Source organism: Syngnathus typhle, linkage group LG21, assembly GCF_033458585.1.
Source record: "Syngnathus typhle isolate RoL2023-S1 ecotype Sweden linkage group LG21, RoL_Styp_1.0, whole genome shotgun sequence".
NCBI lineage: Eukaryota > Metazoa > Chordata > Actinopteri > Syngnathiformes > Syngnathidae > Syngnathus > Syngnathus typhle.
This window is the reverse complement of record NC_083758.1, coordinates 8,650,376-8,674,025: the sequence shown is the minus strand read 5'-3', so window position 1 is coordinate 8,674,025 and position 23,650 is coordinate 8,650,376. Positions and strand designations below refer to the sequence as shown.

Below are 23,650 nucleotides of genomic sequence, written 5' to 3'. Positions count from 1 at the left end.
CAAGTGGGTGCTGTTTGGCAACTTTTCCACTGACACCTTGTTCTTTCCTGAAATACATATAAAAGCAGCTACAGTCAAGACTTCAATAAAAGGTGAAAACACTTTGAATTGACTTTCATTTTTATTCCTGTTTTTCAAAGCTCAGTGTACACTCGTTGAAAATACAATCATCTATCCTAATCCAGTCACCACGCTGACAATTTAGTTTTCCTCCTCTCATTTCATCACCTGTGTGCCCCAAAAGATTCAAAAGTGTTTGTGCATTTTCGGTTCCTCCTGAAATGTCAGCAGAAGCCCAATTTTGCAAATGCTAGATGACAGTTGTGCAACGCAGACGCGATAACAATCAGTAGGAAATAATTCAAGTCCTTGGCTATCAAGTACGAGCAACTGCACCGAATCAGGTGGAACGAGCAAAGACGGCGACGGGGGCGGCGGCTATCACTGGACGTCGTCTTCCTCGTCGTCGTCCTCGTCGAACGCCGCCTCCTGCAACAGTCGACGAGGACGTCGCTTCATCTCTTCAAAAAGATTGAGCGGAAAAAGCCGATCGGGACTTACGTAACCGCCTTGCTGCTTGGCCCAGGAGGAGAAGTGATTCTGCAGGTAGGTGGCGCCGTAGCCCAGCAGCCGGCTCCCCGCCAGCGTGTCCGCGGCCGACAGTCGACTCGTCACCTGCGGGCACCGACGACGCCTTTTGAAGAAGTCAGCGAGAGGGCGCCGCCGACGTTCTTACCTCGCACGTGACCGCCATTTGGGTCTTGGGCGAGGTCTGCGGTCCCGGCGCTTCGGGGTCGGCGTTGAAGAGTCCCATCTTCTTCAGCAGCGTCGTCATCAACTTGTCAAAGAAGCCGTTGCTCCACAAACGCTGCGTGGAGCTTAGAGCTTCCTTCAAGCCCTACGGGACGGAAAAGCAGACCGCTAAGCAGCCGAGCGGGAAGGTGACGGCGGGCCGAGAGCTTACCTTGGTCACCTCCTCGTCATAATTGTCTCCGCACTCCCTCAGCAGGATACCGATCAGCTTCTCCACGTCGGGGTCTTGCAGTAAGCGTGCCGACGCAATGTCATCACATTAGAACGTGACGTTCTGTAACGTTCTGTCTCCCAAAATGGCACTCACCGTCATCGGGCCCATCGCTCTCATATTCCGGCGGCGCAAAAGGGATTTCGTCGGCAATCTCCGTCAGCCTGCTGGCTACCTCGTCCATCTCCTCGTCCATCTCTTCGTTCAACTCCACTGGAGAAACTTTTTTTCCATGCATAATACAATCAAGATCAACTCTTCAGTCTGGCTTGTTTATCGTCACAGGAGGAAGGATTGTTGCTTCCTTACCGCTTCGAAAATCTCCACAGAGTTCCACAACTGCATTTCCACCTTCGGCCTCAATGTGACATTTGTCCGGCTGTGGCTTGATGCACATCAAAATGTTCGGCAGGCGCTTCCACTTTTTTTTCTTCTTGGTCTTTGGCGGCGGCGACGCTTCTTCTTGGCTCTCGGCCGGCAGCAAACACGTGCGAGTCGAGTCCGGAGCCCCGTCCTCGACGGACGTCTGGCTCTTCTTCTCCCACCGCCGCCGTCTCCTCTTGGTGTACGCCATCAGGAGCCGAAACTCCAGCATGTCTTGCAGGTTGTCAGCGTCTGGCCGGCTGAGGTCGTTGAGGTTGGCCAAAGGGTCATGAATTTCAACGCGTCCGTTTGCCATTAGCTCTGCTCCAAAGAAACACAAAACAAGCGTTTATACAGCAGAATGAAATATTGAATATTCCATTCATGACCAAGTTGATCTTAGTTTTGTCGCCCTCTGGTGGCGAGAAGATTGAACATTACATTGGAGGTCATAAAAGTGCGTCTAGTGACTTCACGAAAGCACCAGGCAAATCAAATTTGGGTTACCGAAGCTGCCATGTACACCGAGACAAATTACAATTCATAGCTTGGTATAATGGTCGGTTATATACTGAAGATTTTATTTCAACGGGTAAACCTGACAGACATATCACTACTACATTGGAAAGAAACGTTTCCCTTGGAGTCAAAATAATGTAAGTAATTAAGACGTTTAAATGGGAATACGAATGAGATTATAAAAGTAGACGAGCAACATTTCAAATAGAAAATGGCTTTATTCACACAGCAACTGGTTGAAAAACTTTTGACGAATGGCACAACTCGAGACGTCAGCAGTTATTTTCAGTGCAACGAAAATGTTGCTTAAAGAAAGCTAAAGAAATACTTACAGAAGAATGAAGGCTTTTTTTTTAACCGGCCAACAAGTCCAAACAAGTCGCCTCGCTTTTTTCTGCCGCCGCCGCTCACTTCCGCGTTCAGGCAAGTGTAATACGTATTGCGTCATGAAAACGTCATGACGTACGTGACCCCGCCGCTTGAACGTCAACGTAAATTCATTTCAAACAAGAAAGCACACATTCAACTATACTGACTTTCTTATTGAAAAGGAGAGCGAGAAGTGAGTTTGCTTTCTGTTGTTTGACCCGTATAGTTTTGCTTTTAAAAAGGAGCGACCGTTTGTGGTGTTATTTAGTGAGCCGGCCGGATGGTCGGACGCTTTCTCCATATATTGTCAGTGGTTTTCTTTGATTGAAGTTTGGGGGAGGGGGGGGGTCTCCCCGGGGGTCCCCTACTTCTTTAGGGAACGTAACGACAAGGAAGCGAACCCAGTAAGTAGCAAAGTCAGTGTCGAGTAGTGTTGGGTCGTGAGTAAACGATGCGTTCGAAAAGAACGTATCTTTTCAGTGAACGAGAGTGAACGAATCACTTCCTAACGTGATTCGTTCTTTTTGTCCTTTCAAATATAACTAACCAGTAAATGTCAGTAATGCCCATTGAAGCTGGTGCTGTAAAACAAAACGAAGAAGAAAATCAGCCAATCAGCAGCGCCAGCGAGCTGCATTGAACAATTCGTTTGAACGAATCTTTTGAGTGAACCGATTCTAAGGATTCAGTTCACCTAAAAGAACTGGAATGCACATCACTAGTGTCGAGTGGCCTCCAGAACCAGGAAGGAGTCATAAGAGCGGAAATCGGGCCACAGGAAGCAAGTCCGAATAAGTCCCACCTTCTGCGCTTTGGGTGTGGAATGGCATTGTGCGAGAAAATCAAAGTTCGCCTTTTGCTTTCAGTTTCACGGGGGAAAGATGGCTCTGGATGCCGAGAGCAAGGAGCTGCTGTTGGAAACGCTGGAAGAGCTGGGGCAGGAGGACTTCAAGAAGTTCAAGTTTTATATGGATCTGCCTCAGAGCAAAAAAGAAAACGCAGACCGGACTGACATCGCCGAAGTGCTGGTGAACAGGTACAGCAAGAACGCTGTGGCGGAGACCATCAGGATTCTGGAGAAGATCAAGAACTACGACCTCGCCCTGAAGCTGCGTAACGACTGGGCGCAAATCACAGGTAAGGTGAGCGTGGCTTGTGGTGGGGGGGGGGGGGGCTTTCTACAAAGCAGCTCTCCGATGCTGCCCTACCCCTCTTGCCCCCTGCACTTGCCTCCTTGAGTGGAAGTGGCGGCATGGGCGCAGCACGCTTGCGGCCAGGCCTAAAGACACGTTTGATCTCCTTCAGGTGGCACCCGTGCGCCCTCAGATAGCATCTCCTTAGAGGTCCAGATGGGCGAATTCAAGCGAGAGCTGCAAGAGAACCTGCGGGACATGTACTGCAAGGCTCCCGAGGGCAACACGGAGCGCAGCCAGCAGGAGGCCCTGGAGAGCGTCTACACCAAGCTCCACATTAGCCGCGGCGTCGCCGGTCTTCCCGACAAGCAGCACGAGGTCCTTCAGTTGGAGATGCGCGGCGAAGACGAGGAGGAGGAGTCCATCGAGCCGTGCGACATCTTCAAAAGCGAGATGCCCCTTCGCACCATGGTCACCGTGGGCTTCGCGGGCATCGGGAAGACCTTCCTGGTGCGCAAGTTTGTCCTGGACTGGGCCAACGGGACAACCAACACAGACATGGACTTCATCTTTCCCTTGCCCTTCCGCGAGTTGAACTTGGAGGAGGGGAAAAGCTTTTCGCTGGCAGAGCTCATCCAGCACTTCATCTGCGACAGCAAGGAGGGCATCGAGATGCTGCAAGACATCTTGGGCAGGCTGCAAGATTTGGGCAAGCGCACCTACCAAAGCAGCAGCGTCAAGATTTTGTTTGTACTGGACGGCTTGGACGAGTGCCGCCTCAAACTGGACCTGAGCGACGAGCGCAAGGAGCGCCTGGATGTGACCCGAGCGTACCCCGTGGAGGTCCTCCTGGCGCATCTCATCAAGGGGAACCTGCTTCCCTGCGCCAGGCTTTGGATCACCACGCGGCCCCAGGCAGCCCGCGACATCCCGTCGCGCCTGGTGGACGGCAGAACCGAAGTGAAAGGCTTCAGCCGCAACCAGAGGCTGGACTACTTCAGGAAGAGGTTCCCCAATGACGAGGACGTCATCGAGCACATCCAAAAGTCCCGCAGCATTTACACCATGTGCCACATGCCCATCTTCTGCTGGCTCATCGCCACCGTTCTCCGAGATTATCTGCAGCACGGAAAGGAGCTGCCCGAAACCCTGACCGAGATGTACACAGAGTTCCTCCTCTATCACCTGGGCAGGTCCGAGGAGCGAGGCGGCCAGAAGCGCACAGAGTACGTCAAAGCGCTGGCCAAGATGGCTTTTCAGGGTCTCATGAAAAAGCAACAGATCTTCTACGAGAGCGACTTGCGGGAAAGCGGCTTGGATGCCCCGCAGGTCGCAAAACACTCGGGAGTCTTCACAGAGATCTTCGAGGAGGTACCCCCGCTCAAGAAATACCAACGCGGCAAGATGTTTCAGTTCATCCACCTGAGCATCCAGGAATATCTGGCCGCTCTCTACGTGATGATGAGCCTGTTCCAGGACAACAAGAACGTGCTGGGAGAGCTCCCGATGCATTGCGAGCAGACGTCGCTCGTCCGGGTCCACGAGGCGGCCATCCGCAAAGCCTCAGAAAGTGAGGGAAACCTGGACGTGTTCCTCCGCTTCTTGGTGGGCCTTTCCTTGCAGTGCAACCAGGAGCTCATGGGCGAGCTGCTGAAAGCTCCCAAGAACTTCCGCCACAGCAAAAAAAAAACAGTCCGCTTGATCAAGCAACAGATCGATAAGAACTCTCCTGAGGAGAACATCAACTTGTTCTACTGCCTGAAAGAGCTGAAGGACGAGTCCCTGCTGGAGCAGCTCCAAAAGTACCTAAAAGAATTCTGGTCCAACCCTGAGAACGTACCTCCGGCCATGTGGTCGGCCCTGGTCTTCTTCTTGCGGGCTTCCATACTGAACTGCTTCAATCTCCACGAATACGCTCCGTCCGAGGAGGGGCTCCTGATGCTGCTGCCGGTGGTCAAGGCTTCTCGAACATCATTGTAAGTGCCGTCGAGCCAGCACGTTGAACCGGCCGCCCACATGTGTCAGCCGGCCGCCCTCTTGTCTTCTCAGGTTCCGGGGGTGTAACCTGAGCAAGAAAAGCTGCAAGGCGCTGGCCTCCGTTCTAAGCTCGCCCTGCAGCCTGAGGGAGCTGGATCTCAGCTGGAACGACTTTGGTGACGACGGGCTGGAGGCGCTCGTCGCCGGACTGGCAAAGCCGCAGTGCACCTTGCAAGTCCTCACGTAAGGCTCTCCTCCACCCCCGTCGAGCGAGCGGCAGAAGGCCAGCCTTGGGCTTGTGTCAGCCGGCCGCCCTCTTGTCTTCTCAGGCTCTGGGACTGCGAGCTGAGCAAGAAAAGCTGCGAGGCGCTGGCCTCCGTTCTAAGCTCACCCAGCAGCCTGAGGGAGCTGGATCTTGGCTACAACAACTTGGGTGACGACGGGCTGGAGGCGCTCGCCGCCGGACTGGCAAAGCTGCAGTGCGCCTTGCAAGTCCTCAAGTAAGGCTCTCCTCCACCCCCCTCGAGCGAGCGGCAGAAGGCCAGCCGGCTCAAGAACCTTGGGCTTGTGTCATCCGGCCGCCCTCTTGTCTTCTCAGGCTCTATGGCTGCAAGCTGAGCAAGAAAAGCTGCGAGGCGCTGGCCTCCGTTCTAAGCTCGCCCAGCAGCCTGAGGGAGCTGAATCTCAGCGACAACGACTTGGGTGACGACGGGCTGGAGGCACTCGCCGCCGGACTGGCAAAGCCGCAGTGCGCCTTGCAAGTCCTCAAGTAAGGCTCTCCTCCATCCCTGTCGAGCGAGCGGCAGAAGGCCAGCCGGCCCAAGAACCTTGGGCTTGTGTCAGCCGGCCGCCCTCTTGTCTTCTCAGGCTCGAGGAGTGCAAGCTGAGCAAGAAAAGCTGCGAGGCGCTGGCCTCCGTTCTAAGCTCGCCCGGCAGCCTGAGCGAGCTGGATCTCGGTGACAACGACTTGCGTGACTACGGGCTGGAGGCGCTCGCCGCCGGACTGGCAAAGCCGCAGTGCACCTTGCAAGTTCTCAGGTAAGGATCCCCTCGAGCGGCAGAAGGCCAGCTGTCCCAAGAACCTTGGGCTTGTGTCAGCCGGCCGCCCTCTTGTCTTCTCAGGCTCAAGTGGTGCAACCTGAGCAAGAAAAGCTGCGAGGCGCTGGCCTCCGTTCTAAGCTCGCCCGGCAGCCTGAGGAAGCTGAATCTCAGCCGGAATGACTTGGGTGATGATGGGGTGGAGGCGCTCGCCGCCGGACTGGCAAAGCCGCAGTGCATCTTGCAAGTTCTCAGGTAAGGATCCCCTCGAGCGGCAGAAGGCCAGCCGGCCCAAGAACCTTGGGCTTGTGTCAGCCGGCCGCCCTCTTGTCTTCTCAGGCTCAAGAAATGCAACCTGAGCAAGAAAAGCTGCGAGGTGCTGGCCAAGGCTCTTTGGTCCAACCCCTCCCACCTCCGAGAGCTGAAGCTCAACAGCAATGACATTGCAGCGGAAGAAAGGCAGGTCTTGGCAGAGGTCCAAAAGGATCCTTGCTGCAGTGTGAAGCTGGAGTGGTAGGTTCCAAACATCTTCCAGGGCGCTCGCTCGCTCACTCGCTCGCTGGTCTGAATGGACCGGCGACACTTGTGCGTTGAAGAAAATGGGTAGCTCCAAAAACAGATGTGCTCACAGCTCATGGACTCAAGCAGCTAGAGTCACACCAGAAAGAAACATTTGAAGCATCTCATTCTAGCTAGTACACACCAGATCAATAACGACCACAGAAGTCGACATTTTGAGACGAGATGTGATGGACTATGTGGTCATGAGAAATGTTTGGAGAATAACGTGATCATAGATTTGTATTTGGTGTGCACTTTGAAATAACAAATGTTGCCTTCATGAAGGAAGGAAGTGCTCAATGCATGCCAAACGCTTGATGATGTTGCAACATTTGTCCTTTTTGGCGTGAACATATTTGCGCTCATACTTGTGATCCGACAACTGAAAATCGAGAGAAGTGGTCGTTTTTGGTCATGTAAAAATTGAGCAAATGTGTGATAAACAGGAGGGAAATGTTGGAATAATTGAAGTGAAGCCTTTGCCTGACTGACCTGGAGGCCTTGTCTTTACGAGTTTATGACTTTTCTTTTATCTAGGTTCTTCCTCTTTAGTGACGGCTGTATGGCCGGCTGAGGTCGTTGAGGTTGGCCAAAGGGTCATGAATTTCAACGCGTCCGTTTTCCATTAGCTCTGCTGCAAAGAAACACAAAACTAGCGTTCATACAGCAGAATGAAAAGATGATGAATATTCCATTCATGACCAAGTTGATCTTACAGTTTTGTCGCCCTCTAGTGGCGAGATGATTTAACATTAATTGGAGGTCACAAAAGTGCGTCTTGTGACTTCACCGAAAGCACCAAGCAAATCAAATTTGGGTTACCGAAGCTGCCATGTACACCGAGACAAATTACAGGAGTACGAATGAGATTATAAAAGTAGACGAGCAACATTTCAAATAGAAAATGGCTTTATTCACACAGCAACTGGTTGAAAAACCTTTGACGAATGGATCAACTCGAGACGTCAGCAGTTACCGTTTTTTTCCATGTATAATGCGCCCCCATGTATAATACGCACCCTAAAAATGACATGTCGATGCTGTAAAAAAGCCTGTACCCATGTATAATACGCACCCAAATTTTGACTCCTACTTAAGTCCGTAAACGTAAAATGATTTGAGAAAAAAGATCATCTTTGGGAACAACCGGATGTTATTCTGCCGGTCAGTATCACTACGCATGCGCCAGCATACTCAATAGCGAAGAAATGTTTCGGATTTGTGTCGGGTACATTGTGACAGACAGCAAACGAGCAGGTGATCGAGCAAGCGTCTGATACCAGAGCATTGTGTTCGGATGGAGCGTGTTTGAAGTGAACAGCAGAGAAGAAAGCGCATCTGTAATGGCGGCCTCCGTATCATATCCGGATTAAAAAATTAAAAAAATAAAAATAAAATAAATAAAAATATATTTTTTTTCTTTTTGTACCCATGTATAATGCGCACCCCAGATTTTAGGACAATAAATTAGTTAAATTTTGCGCATTATACATGGAAAAAAACGGTATTTTCAGTGCGCCGAAAATGTTGCTTAACCTTGCTGGCGTGTCAGTTTTCTGCTGCCATCTATGGTGTTTCGGGTCATTTTGGACGACATGTTTTCCTTGTTTGTTTTTTTCAGGGATGCCGCTTGCAGATTTGCCTGTGTACATCTGTAGGTTCCACGCATAGCTTGTTTTAGCATCACAGGCTGCCATATTTGCCTGGCTTGGTGGGCATGTATTGCCGGAATGGGCATTTTCCTCGGAAAGGGAGAAAACGTTCATCCACTGTCACCTCTGGCCCTGGGTTGAACATCAGTGGAAGGAGTTTCACCCATGTCTCCCAAACATCCCTGATGGACGCAAGCTTGTCAGATTTTGCTCTGGAGTCTCGATTGTCAAATCTGAGGACTCTTGAGATCATGTGAAAGGTCTGAAGAGACATTGTTGCCCGGAAAATATTTATGAGACTCTCAGTTGCCTCATTGTTGGATCTGTAAACTCCAGCAAGGAGTAGAACACCAATGTAGGCATCCAGGAACGTCTCATCAATGTCTTTCCACGTGTTGCCATAGACTTTTTTCCCCCTCAAGGTTTGTCATCGCAATTATGACTTTTTTTAGTGACAATGGCAAAAAAAGATCAAAGCACGTCTTGATGTCACTTACGCTTGTCACAGCAAACCTCGTGACCCCTGGGGTCATTTTGACGATGTTTGCAGCAGCTGTCCTTCCATGCACATCAGGAGGAACAAAAATGACCCAAATACCACAAAAGTAACTTTATAATTTAGTAAAAAAAAAATATATATATATATATAAAAAAAATGTATTTTTTTTTTTTTTTTTTAAATGGAAGTCCCTGACAAAGTCAAAAAGTTTCAACGCAAAAAACAAATGTATGAAGTACTTTATGCATGTTATAACTCAAAACGTGCAGTAATGACCCTAACAAGCTAACAAGGTTAAAGAAAGCTAAAGAAATACTTACAGAATAATGAAGGCTTTCTCTTTTAACCGGCCAACAAGTCCAAACAAGTCGCCTCGCTTGTTTCTGCCGCCGCCGCCGCTCACTTCCGCGTTCAGGCACGTGTAATACGTATTGCGTCATGAAAACGTCATGACGTACGCGACCCCACCGCTTCAACGTCAACGTAAAAAATGCCATTTATATTGATACTAAATAATAAGAATAAAAAAAGTTTCCTGGAAATTCCCTGTCGTGATTTATGCGGGCAAATTCATCATCCTTCTTTCACTTCCTACATGAGCGCTGCAAATACAATGGTCCACTAAAATTAAATAAGCTCGCATTGATACGCCCGAGCATTTTGCTCCCAAGCTACCAGTACCATGATCCTGGGTGATGGACAGAAGATGCACTTCATACAAAAATTTCAGCGTGTAACTTTTATTTAAAATGAAGTAGACTGTCCATATTTGGAGATTCCCGGGACCAGAAAGCAGAAATAAGTATGGATGATTGTGACGATGGAAAAAGAGAAAACATGCATTCCAACAAGAGAAACAGCATCATCTTCCAAATAACGCACTTCAAGTCATCTTCAGCAGCGATACAAAAATAAGCCCGGATATGAAACACTCCAAACAATCATTTAATAGTTGAAACAATAAGAGTCATCTTCTCAATAAGAATGATGTTTATGCCAATACTGGAAAAGAATCAATTGTGAGGTCAGAAAATGCCATGCAGAACCAACGCTAGTGAGAATAAACGGAATACAAAGTTTCGATTAAATGCGTGGATTAGAAGAGGCAGGCCCCGCCCGCCCACAAGCAGCCATCGTCGTGAGCATATCAGTCGAGCATATCAAAATCAAATATCTTTCTTGGAGCAAAGGTGCGCCCAAAATCAACAATTGGTCTTTCAACACAAAACTGTACAACAAGCTTTTCATTCACTTCACCCCATCCAAACTATTTTCATTGTCATTCCATCCCAGTCCTGCTTAAAACGAGTCAACTCGTCCGACTTTGCGGTTCAAGTTATCGCCGTACATTCGCCTTGAGATGCACGTGTGGCACTTTTTGTTTTGTTTTTCAATCGATTTCCATCAAAACACTCACTGGGGTTCAATTCACAACTGAGCGGAAAAACTGCAAAAGGGCCGTCGTCGTTACATGCGAGTCATCTCTACCGTGGCAAAATTCTTCTCTGATGTATTGATGAGAAAAAAGGCTCGAGTCCGAAAAGGAGAAGACAATCTCCAAGCCAATCGGAGCTCAAGTACGGTACGGCACTGTACCTCCCTCAGTGCAACACTTAAAACATTCATGTAATGTAAACGATTAGCGGAGAAATGCAGCGACATGCCATCTGTTCATTTTACATGGCTCAGAATGAGTTGGACGGCAGCTGCCAAGTGGATCGGATATGATGGCTTCATCTTAAATATCCTTTTCACAAACTTGGATGGCAATGTTTGGAGCGGAAGTCAAGTGAAAAATGTAAAAGCGGTCTAAAGACGCAGTTCTGATTGAGCTGTGCCATTTGGACACTTGGCACTTTCAAAGAAGATTTCATTGATATTTGGATATTTGCGAATGTCACTCGTTTGGCATCTCGGCTTCCGCTCCGTTGTTAGTCGTAGCTTTTGGAGCGGCGAAAGAATACTTGTTCCCGTGAGCCACTCAGGCTCGCACGGGTGGAAACACTTCAGCACGTCGGCCGCTCTCCAAAGCGCGCTCGCAATAAATACCTGTCTCGATCAATAAATAATAGAAAATAAATAGCCGGGCGCCCGCTGACGTGGAACCTGCGCCCCAGCGTGAAAAGCGCGTGGGTGTGTGCGTCAGACTGCCGTTTCCAAGTCCTCGTGGGGGGCCGAAGGTGTTTTGTGGCTGCTCAGGTAGGAGGTCAGCTCCAGGTCGCCCGCCGCCTGCTCCACCGGGGTCTTCCCCTGTGAGCCACGGCCAAAATCAGGAGAGCCCGACGACATTGCGTCCGCGGCGCGAGCGCACCTGAAAGTTGGTTTTGTGAAGCGACGCGCCCGCCTCCACCAACAGCCGACACACGGCGTGCTGCTTCTCCCAAGCGGCTTTGTGCAAGGCGGTGTCCCCTCTGCTCACGCACACGCGCCACAAACCGGGTCAAAACATGCATTGGCGTCGCACGCGCTCACGACAACTTTCAAGCCGACGTACTTTTCTCCGTCGGGCAAGTCGAGAAGCACTTTGGATCCTGAGGAGCAAACGGACGATCCATTTAGACGGAGCCAACCTGTTGGCACGGCACGCTGCCATTTGGCACGCTGCCATTTGGGCGTACCCTGCTGCAGGATGAAGACCACCAGCTGGGCGTGTCCTTTCCGCGCGGCTTTATGCAGGGCCGAGCAACCGGCGCCGTCTCGCACCAGCAGGCTGACGCCGTGACGCACGCACTCCGACAACTGCGCCAGACACACAAATCAAGCTGGCTCGGCTGCTGTCCGTCCGTCCAATCAAGACACAGGAAGGTTCTTTCGTACCGTGGAGAGATCCCCGGCGCTCGCCGCCGTCAACAGCGCTGCAAAAGATACATCGGAGCGGAGCTCATCCACCGAGCGGAGTGCGTGGAACGGAGCGCAAAGCGCGCTAGCGCGACCGGCTACCTTGTTCCTCGGGAGTCAACGGCGCGCTACAAACAGACACGACACGGAGGATTACTCGGGCTGCCGTTTACGACGACGGCATTACGGCGGAAGGCTCGTTCGCACCCGGCGCTGGGCTCGGCCACCAGGTCGGGCATCCCGGCCGATGACACCCGGCCCCCCGCCGGGCCCTCGCGGTCCAGGATGAACACCTCGTCCTGGCAGATTTCCGTGACAAAGTGAAGGTGCTCCTACGGAAGGACGTCAGCGGCAAAAGGTCTTTGGCGGGCCAAAGCAAACAAAAGGCATCGTCAACTCCCGGCGGAGCTTCCTACCTGGGCCTTGTCGATGCGATAGAAGCGATCGGCCGATGTGGCTGTAGGGGGGGGAACGACCACGTTGAAAAATTCACGTCAACCAATGGTGTCGGGGGTTTTTCGAACTCACAATCCAAGAAGCTCCAGCTGGAAGAGAGTCTGCCAGCCGAGGTGGTCCGAGGCATCCCCCGGCTCTCATCCTGCAAAAAATAAACGTCAACTAAAATAAACGTTTCAACCAACAGTGGCGCAAAGCGACTCCCAATTGGTTTCGGTCCAGCCGACCTGGTAATGCACTCTGTGGCCAAGAGAGGGCGCCTGCTGCAAGTCCTGCTGAGTCCAAAGAAGAAGTTTGGGCCAGGTTAGGAAAGGACGATGCGCAGTCGAGTGATTTCAAGACGAGGATCTCGCCTCTCGCAGTCTGTCGATGTAGAGTCTGCACGTTTCCAAGTCGCAGTCGCCCCTCACCACCACGATGCCCACCGGAACCGCTGGCAGCCAAACGTCATCATCCCCTTCAACAATTGGTCGGACGGACGGAGCAGCGCCTAACGCGCGCACTTACAGATGTCCCGCAGCCGCTCTTTGTCGTACTGCAAGCGGTCGTACTCGTGCAGGCCGATCCGGTTGACCCGCAGCCGAAGCCGCTCGGGGACGGCGTGGGGGCTGCCGGGGGAAAAAACGGACGTGCGCAAAGAGACGCTTGCTCAGGACCCGCCGCCGTAACGTGGAGGCAAGAAGCGAGCTGCTCGAACGGCACACCGAAAGCGGACGAGAAAGGACAGACGGCGACGTGCTGCTCGCTTGATAAAGGATTAGCATCGCTGCGAGGAGATTTGGCGCTTCAGAGCTTTCGAAGCGCGTGAAGGTTTTTACACACACACAGGCGGCGGCGGCGGCGGCGGCGGCAGAACGTTGACATGACAGCGCCTCAGGTACTTACACAGAGAAGGAGTCGGGGGGAGCAGAGAGGCGGCGCAGATCACCTGCACACACCTTCTGAATACTAGCGCCGCCACGCGCATGCGCACACACAAGAGAAAGAGAGAGAGAGAGAACGGGGGAGGCGTGGCCAGGGAGCGGAAGGGAAAGACGCAAATGATGCCGCGCCGTCGAGTGCGGTGCGGTGCCGTGGCCAAAGGGAGAGAGGAGGGCGGGCAAAGAGGATGGAGAGGTGGAGAAGAGAGGTCAGTTGAGGAGGCACCCAGCAGCCCACACAAAAAAGTGACACGGTCCAAGAGCACGGGTTAGTCACTTTGCCTTGAGCTGACCACTGCAAAAACTGCCGCCAAAAAAGGAAGAAGCTGAAGGAGCTAAATTCAAAAGTGCTCAAAAGAGGAGGAAGCCACATGACATTTGGACGCATGAGCGAGGAAACCAAAAGATTTCCGCGATGTCGCCATCTAGTGGCGCTTTTTTGTCATTATCGCCTGCATGCCTTTCATCTGGCTCAGCTGAGTTCTTGCAGTGCCGCCACGCACAGACACACAAAGATGCGGTGCAGAAGTGTTAGTTGCCACGCACGCCGCCGAGACCGTTCGTGTGTGCGTGTGTGTGTGCGCGCGTGACTCACTCGTTGAGCAGCGGCACCGAGGTGCGTCTCTTGCTCTTCTGGACCATGTTGGCCTGGTTGCGCAGCGAGATGCGCAGCGTGGACGGCGCCAGTCGGCACGGCTCGCCGTCCACCTGCGCCAGGCGAGAAGGGGGGGGTCAAAGGTCACATCTGAAAAGCTAGCCGGCCGTCCGTCAAACTGACCTGCACCGGCACCGTCTTGAAGGTGGTGAGGACCACCTCGCGGCACTGGTGGAGCCTCTCGCCGTGACCGCCCACCTGCAGCGCCGCCTGGGAGCAATGACAATAATTGTTGAAGCGTTTGTTTTCTTTTTTGTCTTTGGCGAGCCCCGCCTCCTACCAGCGAGGCCACGGTGAAGCCGATGACCTCGATGCAGCCGTCGTCGTGACGCTGCGGCTCAAAGTCGCGGTGGTCGCCGGTGTTCCCCCAGGGCATGGTGCCCGCGCAGTACCTGCGGTACCAGACCGGGGCGGTTGTTAGCTAGCGGCGTTAGCTAGCGCCGCCGCCAACCCAAACAAACCCACCTGGGAATGTTTAGAAAGACAATGCACTGGAATTTCAAATCTTGGATCTTGGGAGTCAAGTCGGTGCCGTCGCACTGCAAAGGTGTCACACGTCCCGTTGCTTCTCACGCCATCCGATTTGTCGCATTGTCATCGCGGGCCCGGCCCACGTGAAAGCCATCCGGCGAGAGCGTCTTTGCACTCACCACCACTCGGACGTGCTTGGACAAGTCCCTCGAGCTTCTCTGGAGGAAATCGGAGAAGGCGGCCTGCCAGCCACGCACACGCACAGTTGCGTTGAGGCAATTGCAAGCGGATCTTTGAAAGGCAAATTGTGAAAAGTCACACTCACCCCCGCGTAGAACATTTTGTTGCGGAAGCGACTGTTAAACTTTTCGGGGTTGGCCTCTGGAACGCAAAGAAAACATGGTGGCAAGGTTAAGAATGGACGGTGAGAGAAATGGATGCCGCTCACCTCTGGACTCGTGGAACTCCAGCGTGACGTGAGCGTCGAAGCCCAGGCTGAAGTAGTTGTTGAAGACGTCGAGGGGCAGCTGAGCGGGTCAGCGCACGTTAGCGACACGCCGGCGACACGCACGGCCGCCCGCCGCTTCTCCTTTACCTTCTGCGTGCCGTCTTGGAGCTGCCGCTCGGCGCCGTGGCTCTGCTCCACCTGCAGGTTCCACCTGTCCAGCTGCACCACCGAGCCGTCCTCCACCTGGCCCAGAACCTTGGACACGGGCTCGTCCGTGTAGCCCTGCCAGAAAAAAAATCAAATCAAGCACAGGAAGAAGGCTGCATGGCGGAAACATCTTGGATTGTGGCCTTCTTGGACAAAACTTTTGGGACACACACATTTAGGCATGTTTTTTTGTCATTGTTGTAAATGTAAAGCACACAAAGCAAAAAGGGTTTGTTTGCGTTTGGGAGCTGAGTGACGCTTGGGAACTCACCCCGCCCCAGTTGAGCGTCCTGGCGAGGTCGTTTCCTGTTCCCAGAGGAAGGACGGCCACCGGAGGCTGCGGCTTCATCTGTAGCTCGTCCAGCGTGGACAGGATCCAGCCCACCTAGGCAAGCAGGAAATGGATTGTGCTAAGGGGGCGGGGCGAGGCCAAGGAGTCAACGCAAACTGTACCGTGCCGTCTCCACCGCAGGCCAGGATCCTCAAGTTTGGCACTTTGCGATACAAATCCAACCTGAAAGAGCAGAGCGGAGTGGAGAGGGTGGCGCTCTGTCGCTCACGGATAGCGCCGGACACTCACGCCTCCCGAAGGCCGCCCTGCGACAGGTCAAAGACTTGCCGCGGGTTCAGGATCCACATGAACATCTGGAGCAGCTTGGCGCCCTGCGGACAGGAAGCAGATGGGCTGGGCTGGACGGCCAGCGCCCTTTGTGACCTTCCGCTCGCTAGCCACGCTCATGCCAACCTGGTTGCCTCCGCTCTTGGGGTTGACGAGGACCAGGATGGGCTTCATGAGCGGCGAGGGCAGCGGCTTCAGCATGAACGGCCGCCATTTGGACTCCTGAGGGAGGGCGAGGGAGGGAACGTCAGCGCCACGGGCGGCCGAGAGGGAGGGAGGTCACGTGCAAGTCGCCATCCGTGTCGCTTACATCCGGCCCCTTCTTGCTGGTCCTGCGCTTGAAAGACGTGCGCCTTTTCCTCCTGGCCGAGTTCTTGAGCAAGCTCTGCGCATAGATGGGCTTAGCGGTTAGCGCTAAGCGCCGTTAGCGCTTGGCGGTCGGCGCCCGGCCCTTGCCTGCGGTTTCCTGACTCTGATGATCCAGGACGGAGGCACGATGACGGCGGCGTGGGCGCCCAGCGAGCACGGTTCCTCGATCTGGTGCAGCATGAAGCACGTGACCTTGTTGTGGAACTGCCCGGCACACAAATTAGCACCGGGCAGCGGCTCGTTTCAACATTTTCCCACAACATCACATCGCCGAGTTCGTTACATGTTTTGTTTCTAGTCTGACGGCATTTCGCTCAGATGGTGGGCAAGCCCGCTCGCGCGCGACAATTCCAATTTGAGCCCAACTCACAGCCTGCTTGCACCACGAACAGCTGATGGCGATGATTTCTTTACTGTGGAAGAACTTCTGCTGAAAGCTCTGCGGAAGGAAAGGACAAACAAAAGACGAGGACGGAAAGGGATGTCGCTCGCAGAGACCGTTTGACGGGGTGGGCAGGCGGCCATTTTGCCGGCCTGCCTGCGTGGCTCCCACCGACCTTCCCGCACTGCTTGCACTTGCCGTCCTGGCGCCGGCGGTGCACCCAGTGGTGCCTCAGCACATTCTGCCGGCAGAGAGCAGACGGCGCCGCCTTACACCTCCACCTGGCCTGGGCCCCGCTCGGACCTCCCGTCGGGAGACTTACATCTCGCAGGCACCGCGAGCCTCCTTCCCTGAAAGTCGGCTTGCACCTGAAGTTGATCTTGATCACGAGACGGCCAAGGCGTCACGTCAGAGCTTTGGACTTCCTGTGTGCGTGCGTGCGTGTGGACTACCTTCTCCAGCTGCTCGGTGCAGCTGGTGTGGACGACGATCTTGCAGGCGGCGCACTTCCTCCTGGGCGCAGACTTCTTCAAGCACAGACACACAGGTCGGCTGTCAAGACGGGCAGCCAGCAGATGACTTGGGGCGAGCGAGCTCACCGCAGTCTTGAGCAGGCAGGCGTCCTCCCCGAGGTAGCAGAGTTCGCCCGAGCAGCTGGTCTCCATCCACAGGTGGTCGCCGTTGACGGCGTTCTCCTGCCGGGCGGATGAGCGGGCAAGACGGCCATCATTTTCGTGGCGGGCTGGGATTGGCAGAGCGCGCCAGCGGAGAATTTGCTTTCTTCCAAAGTGTATTTCCCCGTCTGTCTGTTTGTCTGTCTATGTATGAAGTGGGCGGGCTTGGGCAGACAGGGCAGGGCATTGGTCTGACCTTTGGATGCCTCAACGACAATTCCGTTGGGAAGGCGTTTGCTCGCTCGCTCACACGGTGAGACCAGACGACGCGAAGGAGAGCGACAAGTGAGTTTGCTTTCTTCTTTTTGACCCGTATAGACACATAGTTTTGCTTTTAAAAAGAGGCGACCGTTTGTGGCGTTATTTAGTGAGCCGGCCGGATGGTCGGACGCTTTCTCCATATATTGTCAGTGGTTTTCTTTGATTGAAGTTTGGGGGAGGGGGGGGTCAGCTACTTCGTGAGGGAACGTAACGACAAGGAAGCGAAGCAGGTATCAAAGTCCGTGTCGAGCAGCCTCGAGAACCAGGAAGCGAGTGCTGGAAAAAGGGTGGAAATCAGGCCACCTTCTGCGCTTTGGGTGTGGAATGGCGTTGTACAAGAAAATCAAGGTTTGCCTTTTGCTTTCAGTTTCACGGGGGAAAGATGGCGCTGGATGCCGAGAGCAAGGAGCTGCTGTTGGAAACGCTGGAAGACCTGGGGGATGACGACTTCAAGAAGTTCAAGTTTTATATGGATCTGGCTAAGAGAAAAAAAGAAAACGCAGACCGGACTGACATCGCCGAAGAGCTGGTGAACAGGTACAGCAAGAAGGCTGTGGCGGAGACCAGGAAGATTCTGGAGAAGATCAAAAACTATGACCTGGCCCAGAAGCTGCAAATGAAAGGTAAGGTGAGCGTGGCTTCTGGTGGGGGGGGGGCTTTCCACAAAGCAGCTCTCCGATGCTGCCCTACCCCTCTTGCCCCCTTCACTTGCCTCCTTGAGTGGAAGTGGCGGCATGGGCGCAGCACGCTTGCGGCCAGGCCTAAAGACGCGTTTGATTTCCTTCAGGTGGCACCCGTGCGCCCTCAGATAGCATCTCCTTAGAGGTCCAGAAGGCCGAATTCAAGCGGGAGCTGCAAGAGAACCTGCGGGCCATGTATTGGAAGGCTCCCGAGGGCAACGCAGAGCCCAGCCAGCAGGAGGCTCTGGAGAGCGTCTACACCAAGCTCCACATTAGCCGCGGCGTCGCCGGTCTCCCCGACAAGCAGCACAAGATCCTTCAGATGGAGATGCGCGGTGAAGACGAGGAGGAGGAGTCCATCGAGCCGTGCGACATCTTCAAAAGCGAGAAGCCCCTTCGCACCATGGTCACCGTGGGCTTCGCGGGCATCGGGAAGACCTTCCTGGTGCGCAAGTTTGTCCTGGACTGGGCCAACAGGACAACCAACCCAGACGTGGACTTCATCTTTCCCTTGCCCTTCCGCGAGTTGAACTTGGAGGAGGGGAAAAGCTTTTCGCTGGCAGAGCTCATCCAGCACTTCATCTGCGACAGCAAGGCGGCCATCGAGATGCTGCAAGACATCTTGGGCAGGCTGCAAGATTTGGGCAAGCGCACCTACCAAAGCAGCAGCGTCAAGATTTTGTTTGTACTGGACGGCTTGGACGAGTGCCGCCTCAAACTGGACCTGAGCGACGAGCGCAAGGAGCGCCTGGATGTGACCCGAGCGTACCCCGTGGAGGTCCTCCTGGCGCATCTCATCAAGGGGAACCTGCTTCCCTGCGCCCGGCTTTGGATCACCACGCGGCCCCAGGCGGTCCGCGACATCCCAGCGCGCCTGGTGGACGGCAGAACCGAGGTGAAAGGCTTCAGCCGCTCCCAGAGGCTGGACTACTTCAGGAAGATGTTCCCCAATGATGAGGAGGACGTCATCGAGTACATCGAAAAGTCCGGCAGCATTTTCACCATTTGCCACGTGCCCATCTTCTGCTGCCTCACCGCCACCGTTCTCCGAGATTATCTGCAGCACGGAAAGAAGCTGCCCGAAACCCTGACCGAGATGTACACAGAGTTCCTCCTCTATCACCTGGGCAGGTCCGAGGAGCGAGGCGGCCAGAAGAGCACAGAGTTTGTCAAAGCGCTGGCCAAGATGGCTTTTCAGGGTCTCATGGAAAAGCAACAGATCTTCTACGAGAGCGACTTGCGGGAAAGCGGCTTGGATGACCTGCAGGTCGCAAAACACTCGGGAGTCTTCACCCAGGTCTTCGAGGAGGTACTCCCGCTCAAGAAATACCAAGGCGGCAAGATGTTTCAGTTCATCCACCTGAGCATCCAGGAATATCTGGCCGCTCTCTACGTGATGATGAGCCTGTTCCAGGACAACAAGAACGTGCTGGGAGAGCCCCCGATGCATTGCGAGCAGACGTCGCTCGTCCGGGTCCACCAGGCGGCCATCCGCAAAGCCTCAGAAAGTGAGGGAAACCTGGACGTGTTCCTCCGCTTCTTGGTGGGCCTTTCCTTGCAGTGCAACCAGGAGCTCATGGGCGAGCTGCTGAAGGCTCCCGAGAACTTCAGCCACATCAACGCAGCAACAGTCCGCTTGATCGAGCAACAGATAGATAAGAACACTCCTGAGGAGAACATCAACTTGTTCTACTGTCTGAAAGAGCTGAATGACGAGTCCCTGCTGGAGCAGCTCCAAAAGTACCTAAGAAAATTCTGCTTCAACAATGAGGACGTACCTCCGGCCATGTGGTCGGCCCTGGTCTTCTTCTTGCGGGATTCCGACGAAGCCATGAGCTGCTTTGAACTGTGGAAATACGCTCCGTCCGACTGGGGGCTCCTGATGCTGCTGCCGGTGGTCAAGGCTTCTCGAAAATCAGTGTAAGTGCCGTCGAGCCAGCACGTTGAACCGGCCGCCCACGTGTCAGCCGGCCGCCCTCTTGTCTTCTCAGGCTCTGGGAGTGCAACCTGAGCAAGATAAGCTGCAAGGGGCTGGCCTCCGTTCTAAGCTCGCCCTGCAGCCTGAGGGAGCTGGATCTCAACTTCAACTACTTGGGTGACGACGGGCTGGAGTCGCTCGCCGCCGGACTGGCAAAGCCGGAGTGCGCCTTGCAAGTTCTTGAGTAAGGCTCCCCGTCGAGCGAGCGGCAGAAGGCCAGCCGGCCCAAGAACCTTGGGCTTGTGTCAGCCGGCCGCCCTCTTGTCTTCTCAGGCTCCGGTACTGCAAGCTGAGCAAGAAAAGCTGCGAGGCGCTGGCTTCCGTTCTAAGCTTGCCCTGCAGCCTGAGGAAGCTGGATCTCGGCGAGAACGACTTGGGTGACGACGGGCTGGAGGCGCTCGCCGCCGGACTGGCAAAGCCGGAGTGCGCCTTGCAAGTCCTCAGGTAAGGCTCTCCTCCACCCCCGTCGAGCGAGCGGCAGAAGGCCAGCCGGCTCAAGAACCTTGGGCTTGTGTCATCCGGCCGCCCTCTTGTCTTCTCAGGCTCTGGAGCTGCGAGCTGAGCAAGAAAAGCTGCGAGGCGCTGGCCTCCGTTCTAAGCTCGCCCTGCAGCCTGAGGGAGCTGGATCTCAGCCGCAACGACTTGGGTGACGACGGGCTGGAGGCGCTCGCCGCCGGACTGGCAAAGCCGCAGTGCGCCTTGCAAGTCCTCGGGTAAGGCTCTCCTCCACCCTCGTCGAGCGAGCGGCAGAAGGCCAGCCGGCCCAAGAACCTTGGGCTTGTGTCAGCCGGCCGCCCTCTTGTCTTCTCAGGTTCCGGGAATGCAAGCTGAGCAAGAAAAGCTGCGAGGCGCTGGCCTCCGTTCTAAGCTCGCCCGGCAGCCTGAGGGAGCTGGATCTCAAAGGCAACGACTTGGGTGACGACGGGCTGGAGGCGCTCGCCGCCGGACTGGCAAAGCCGCAGTGCACCTTGCAAGTTCTCAGGTAAGGATCCCCTCGAGCGGCAGAAGGCCAGCCGGCCCAAGAACCTTGGGCTTGTGTCAGCCGGCCGCCCTCTTGTCTTCTCAGGCTCCAGTGGTGCAAGCTGAGCAAGAAAAGCTGCAAGCCGCTGGCCAAGGCTCTCCGGTCCAACCCCTCCCACCTCCAAGCGCTGAGCCTGGGGTGGAATTACATGGGAGAGGAAGGAAGGCGGGTCTTGGCAGAGGTCCAAAAGGATCCTCGCTGCAGTGTGGAGCTCGACTGGTAGGTTCCAAACATCTTCCAGGGCGCTCGCTCGCTCGCTGGTCTGAATGGACCGGCGACACTTGTGCGTTGAAGAAAATGGGTAGCTCCAAAAACAGATGTGCTCACAGCTCATGGACTCAAGCAGCTAAAGTCACACCAGAAAGAAACATTTGAAGCATCTCATTCTAGCTAGTACACACCAAATCAATAACGACCACAGAAGTCGACATTTTTAGACGAGATGTGATGGACTATGTGGTCATGAGAAATGTTTGGAGAATAACGTGATGATATATTTGTATTTGGTGTGCACTTTGAAATAACAAATGTTGCCTTCATGAATGAAGGAAGTGCTCAATGCATACCAAACGCTTGATTGTATCTATCTTAACCTTTTTCTAGGTTTTGATCTTTGAGATGATTGAAGAATCTTCTGGATAGAGGGAAATGTCTTGCCGAATAATAAAAAGATATGCATGAAAGTATTATTAAATGAGAATGTGCCGAAAGTGCGTGGAATGTGAAAAGAAGACACAACGAGCCATCATTGACATCGCCCGGTGCGCATACTGAGCCGTGATGAGGAGAAAGGAAGCGTCACGCGATTGTTACACCGGCAAAAAATAAATAAATATTTTCGCTTTTCTTGGACCGGCCGAAGCGACAAAAGAACACGAGAGCGCTCCAGCGGCCTTCCAGTGGCCATTTGTGGCTCGAGTGCAGATGATAACGGAGTGGCGCTTTTAACGTCAACAGGAGATGAGTCACAAAAAAAGAAACACAGCCAAAACGCTTTGACTCATTTTGTAATGCGGAGGCCACATGGCGGCCACCAGTGGTTACTCAACGTCTAATCGGGAAGAAGTACTTTGAGGTGCCTACCGTCCAGTCCATGCGGGTGCGAAGCTCCTTGCCGGGGCCGTTGGAGGCGGGAGGCGGGGCTACCTGCAGCGGCCCCAGGTGTTGCAGGCCCGACCGGCAGATGGCTTTCCTGCATTACAAAAGAAGATTTTTGTTTTAAAGCGCACACGCACGTGCAAAGGAATTAAGGAGGAGCCGCCACTAGGGGCTTTCCGCATATTCTGATGCGGCTGTCGGAATTAGAAATGAATGAATGAGGTTTTTCTTTTTTTTTTCTTCAAACAAATGACCCAGGGACTTAAGTGGCAACCGGCTTCGGTTTCAGCGGGCCGCCTGTCACCAACTGTCAAGCCGGACGACAAAGAGGAGTCTGTTTACACGCCCTGGAACGTGATCACACACACGCGAATCCTGGGACAAAAATAGTAATGCGTGGGTGACAACGGGAGAAATGCAAGGCGGTATGCTGACTGGACGTTTGCTCCGAGTGCCTCGAGTGACGTCACAAAAACAATTGATGCGCTGTTTGGCCTGATGCCCGCGCGAGCGAGCCCAGTTGCGCGTTTCACATGTTCATACGGGCCGTGGCGACATCATTGTTCTGGTTTCGCTTGAGTGGAAATGACACGCATTCGAGAGGAACGGCGCACAAACAGGAAACGCCCGTGCAATCTGGACATTATTCGCCAACACGCGGGCGGGCGCGCGCGCAGGAATGCGCGTTTCACAAACTACAATAGCAGGAAGACATTACCGCGCGCGCGCGCACACAACTAGCATAATGGCAGACTATGCGACATGAGCGTCGACGTACGCTAGTCGCTAATCCAAAAGCAATTGATGAGTGAAGGCGTTTCATTGGGACCAAAGGAGCGCTTTGCTGCCATCTTGTGACGTCAGGGAACTACGTTGAAGTGAGGTGGCCGCTTTTGACCTGACAAAAAGAAAAATGCGCCACCAAAGAACAAACAAGCAGAAGCCCAAAGTAGACATTTTGGAGCTGTAGTATCGCTGTTGTTATGTTATCGCGAGAACTGAAAATGACTAGAGAGCGAGCAAGGAACTAGCAGCTAACAAGAAACGGACATGTGGAAAATAAAGGAGTTGAAGTTAAAACAAAGACTGTTTTATTGAGGAACACAACATTTTGGCGACGAGGAAACGGTTTATCACGAACCCAGGAGCAAGAAAGGACGACTAGGATTCTACGTCCATACTGGAAAAAATAAAGTGAGAAGACAACTGTATCGTGTTGACCATGTCGAACGGCGATGGTGCCGGAGCCGCGCTGGGACAAGCTGCACCTGAACCCAGGTACGCCTGCTGCGTTGAACCTTGGGGCGTCTGATTTATTCACTGAATATAGCCTGTGGAAGGACTCCTACAGTTTTTTCGAAGTTGCCAGTGGAACTATTAATGGACCAGACTTAGTGAGGAGGGCCACATTACTGCATTGCATTGGAGCACCTACGCA

At 53.7% G+C, this 23,650-nt stretch overlaps 3 protein-coding genes across 13 annotated transcripts in view; 1 reads left to right on the top strand and 2 right to left on the bottom strand.

Moving 5' to 3' along the window:
- Window positions 1–102: 102 nt before the first annotated feature.
- LOC133145341 (apoptosis facilitator Bcl-2-like protein 14) lies at window positions 103–9,574 on the bottom strand. Of its 5 annotated transcripts, none has more exons than XM_061268748.1 (8): window positions 9,456–9,574; window positions 7,477–7,618; window positions 1,334–1,708; window positions 1,121–1,246; window positions 965–1,038; window positions 737–898; window positions 562–675; window positions 103–489 (listed from the first exon to the last, which is right to left on the bottom strand). In XM_061268748.1, the coding sequence occupies exons 3-8, from the start codon at window positions 1,701–1,703 to the stop codon at window positions 442–444; spliced, it is 894 nt and encodes a 297-aa protein (XP_061124732.1). In that variant the 5' UTR covers window positions 1,704–1,708; window positions 7,477–7,618; window positions 9,456–9,574; the 3' UTR covers window positions 103–441. The 5 variants fall into 5 exon arrangements, with proteins under 5 accessions (XP_061124732.1, XP_061124735.1, XP_061124734.1 ...); XM_061268751.1 differs by lacking the exons at window positions 7,477–7,618; window positions 9,456–9,574 and adding an exon at window positions 2,239–2,377 and having other exon boundaries at window positions 103–276; window positions 397–489; XM_061268750.1 differs by lacking the exon at window positions 7,477–7,618 and having other exon boundaries at window positions 9,456–9,563.
- The window catches only part of LOC133145317 (NACHT, LRR and PYD domains-containing protein 12-like), a 128,774-nt gene continuing 106,992 nt past the window's right edge, over window positions 1,869–23,650 (top strand). Inside the window, exons 1-7 of the mRNA XM_061268671.1 lie at window positions 1,869–2,043; window positions 3,142–3,412; window positions 3,581–5,384; window positions 5,458–5,628; window positions 5,715–5,885; window positions 5,984–6,154; window positions 6,253–6,423. Coding sequence (XP_061124655.1) covers window positions 3,157–3,412; window positions 3,581–5,384; window positions 5,458–5,628; window positions 5,715–5,885; window positions 5,984–6,154; window positions 6,253–6,423 — 2,744 coding nt within the window. The 5' untranslated portion in view covers window positions 1,869–2,043; window positions 3,142–3,156. The remainder of the gene's footprint in view (window positions 2,044–3,141; window positions 3,413–3,580; window positions 5,385–5,457; window positions 5,629–5,714; window positions 5,886–5,983; window positions 6,155–6,252; window positions 6,424–23,650) is intronic.
- The window catches only part of LOC133145322 (diacylglycerol kinase iota-like), a 77,359-nt gene continuing 63,568 nt past the window's right edge, over window positions 9,860–23,650 (bottom strand). For 3 of the 7 annotated variants that reach the window (XM_061268696.1, XM_061268697.1, XM_061268695.1), the window contains 31 exons: window positions 22,198–22,306; window positions 16,953–17,195; window positions 16,823–16,879; window positions 16,676–16,741; window positions 16,402–16,557; window positions 16,206–16,322; window positions 16,060–16,134; window positions 15,876–15,971; window positions 15,711–15,793; window positions 15,584–15,644; window positions 15,402–15,515; window positions 15,071–15,205; window positions 14,924–15,002; window positions 14,801–14,856; window positions 14,655–14,717; window positions 14,470–14,543; window positions 14,285–14,396; window positions 14,128–14,214; window positions 13,945–14,057; window positions 12,937–13,037; window positions 12,783–12,862; window positions 12,657–12,701; window positions 12,502–12,571; window positions 12,390–12,430; window positions 12,181–12,305; window positions 12,076–12,101; window positions 11,953–11,990; window positions 11,754–11,874; window positions 11,630–11,666; window positions 11,447–11,546; window positions 9,860–11,385 (listed from right to left, as the gene is read on the bottom strand). In XM_061268696.1, the coding sequence (XP_061124680.1) occupies window positions 11,278–11,385; window positions 11,447–11,546; window positions 11,630–11,666; window positions 11,754–11,874; window positions 11,953–11,990; window positions 12,076–12,101; window positions 12,181–12,305; window positions 12,390–12,430; window positions 12,502–12,571; window positions 12,657–12,701; window positions 12,783–12,862; window positions 12,937–13,037; window positions 13,945–14,057; window positions 14,128–14,214; window positions 14,285–14,396; window positions 14,470–14,543; window positions 14,655–14,717; window positions 14,801–14,856; window positions 14,924–15,002; window positions 15,071–15,205; window positions 15,402–15,515; window positions 15,584–15,644; window positions 15,711–15,793; window positions 15,876–15,971; window positions 16,060–16,134; window positions 16,206–16,322; window positions 16,402–16,557; window positions 16,676–16,741; window positions 16,823–16,879; window positions 16,953–17,195; window positions 22,198–22,306 (2,788 nt within the window). In that variant the 3' untranslated portion in view covers window positions 9,860–11,277. Of the gene's footprint in view, window positions 11,386–11,446; window positions 11,547–11,629; window positions 11,667–11,753; window positions 11,875–11,952; window positions 11,991–12,075; window positions 12,102–12,180; window positions 12,306–12,389; window positions 12,431–12,501; window positions 12,572–12,656; window positions 12,702–12,782; window positions 12,863–12,936; window positions 13,038–13,944; window positions 14,058–14,127; window positions 14,215–14,284; window positions 14,397–14,469; window positions 14,544–14,654; window positions 14,718–14,800; window positions 14,857–14,923; window positions 15,003–15,070; window positions 15,206–15,401; window positions 15,516–15,583; window positions 15,645–15,710; window positions 15,794–15,875; window positions 15,972–16,059; window positions 16,135–16,205; window positions 16,323–16,401; window positions 16,558–16,675; window positions 16,742–16,822; window positions 16,880–16,952; window positions 17,302–22,197; window positions 22,307–23,650 lie in introns of those variants that run through there. The other 4 variants (XM_061268700.1, XM_061268701.1, XM_061268704.1 and 1 more) reach the window with 4 other exon arrangements.

Excerpts from the sequence above, each read along its gene's own strand:
- LOC133145341 (XM_061268748.1), bottom strand. The coding sequence starts at position 1,703 with ATGGCAAACGGACGCGTTGAAATTCATGACCCTTTGGCCAACCTCAAC. Across the intron at positions 1,247-1,333 it reads CTGTGGAGATTTTCGAAGCG|TTTCTCCAGTGGAGTTGAAC; the intron begins GTAAGGAAGCAA and ends ATGGAAAAAAAG. Across the intron at positions 490-561 it reads CCAAGCAGCAAGGCGGTTAC|GAGGCGGCGTTCGACGAGGA; the intron begins GTAAGTCCCGAT and ends CGACTGTTGCAG.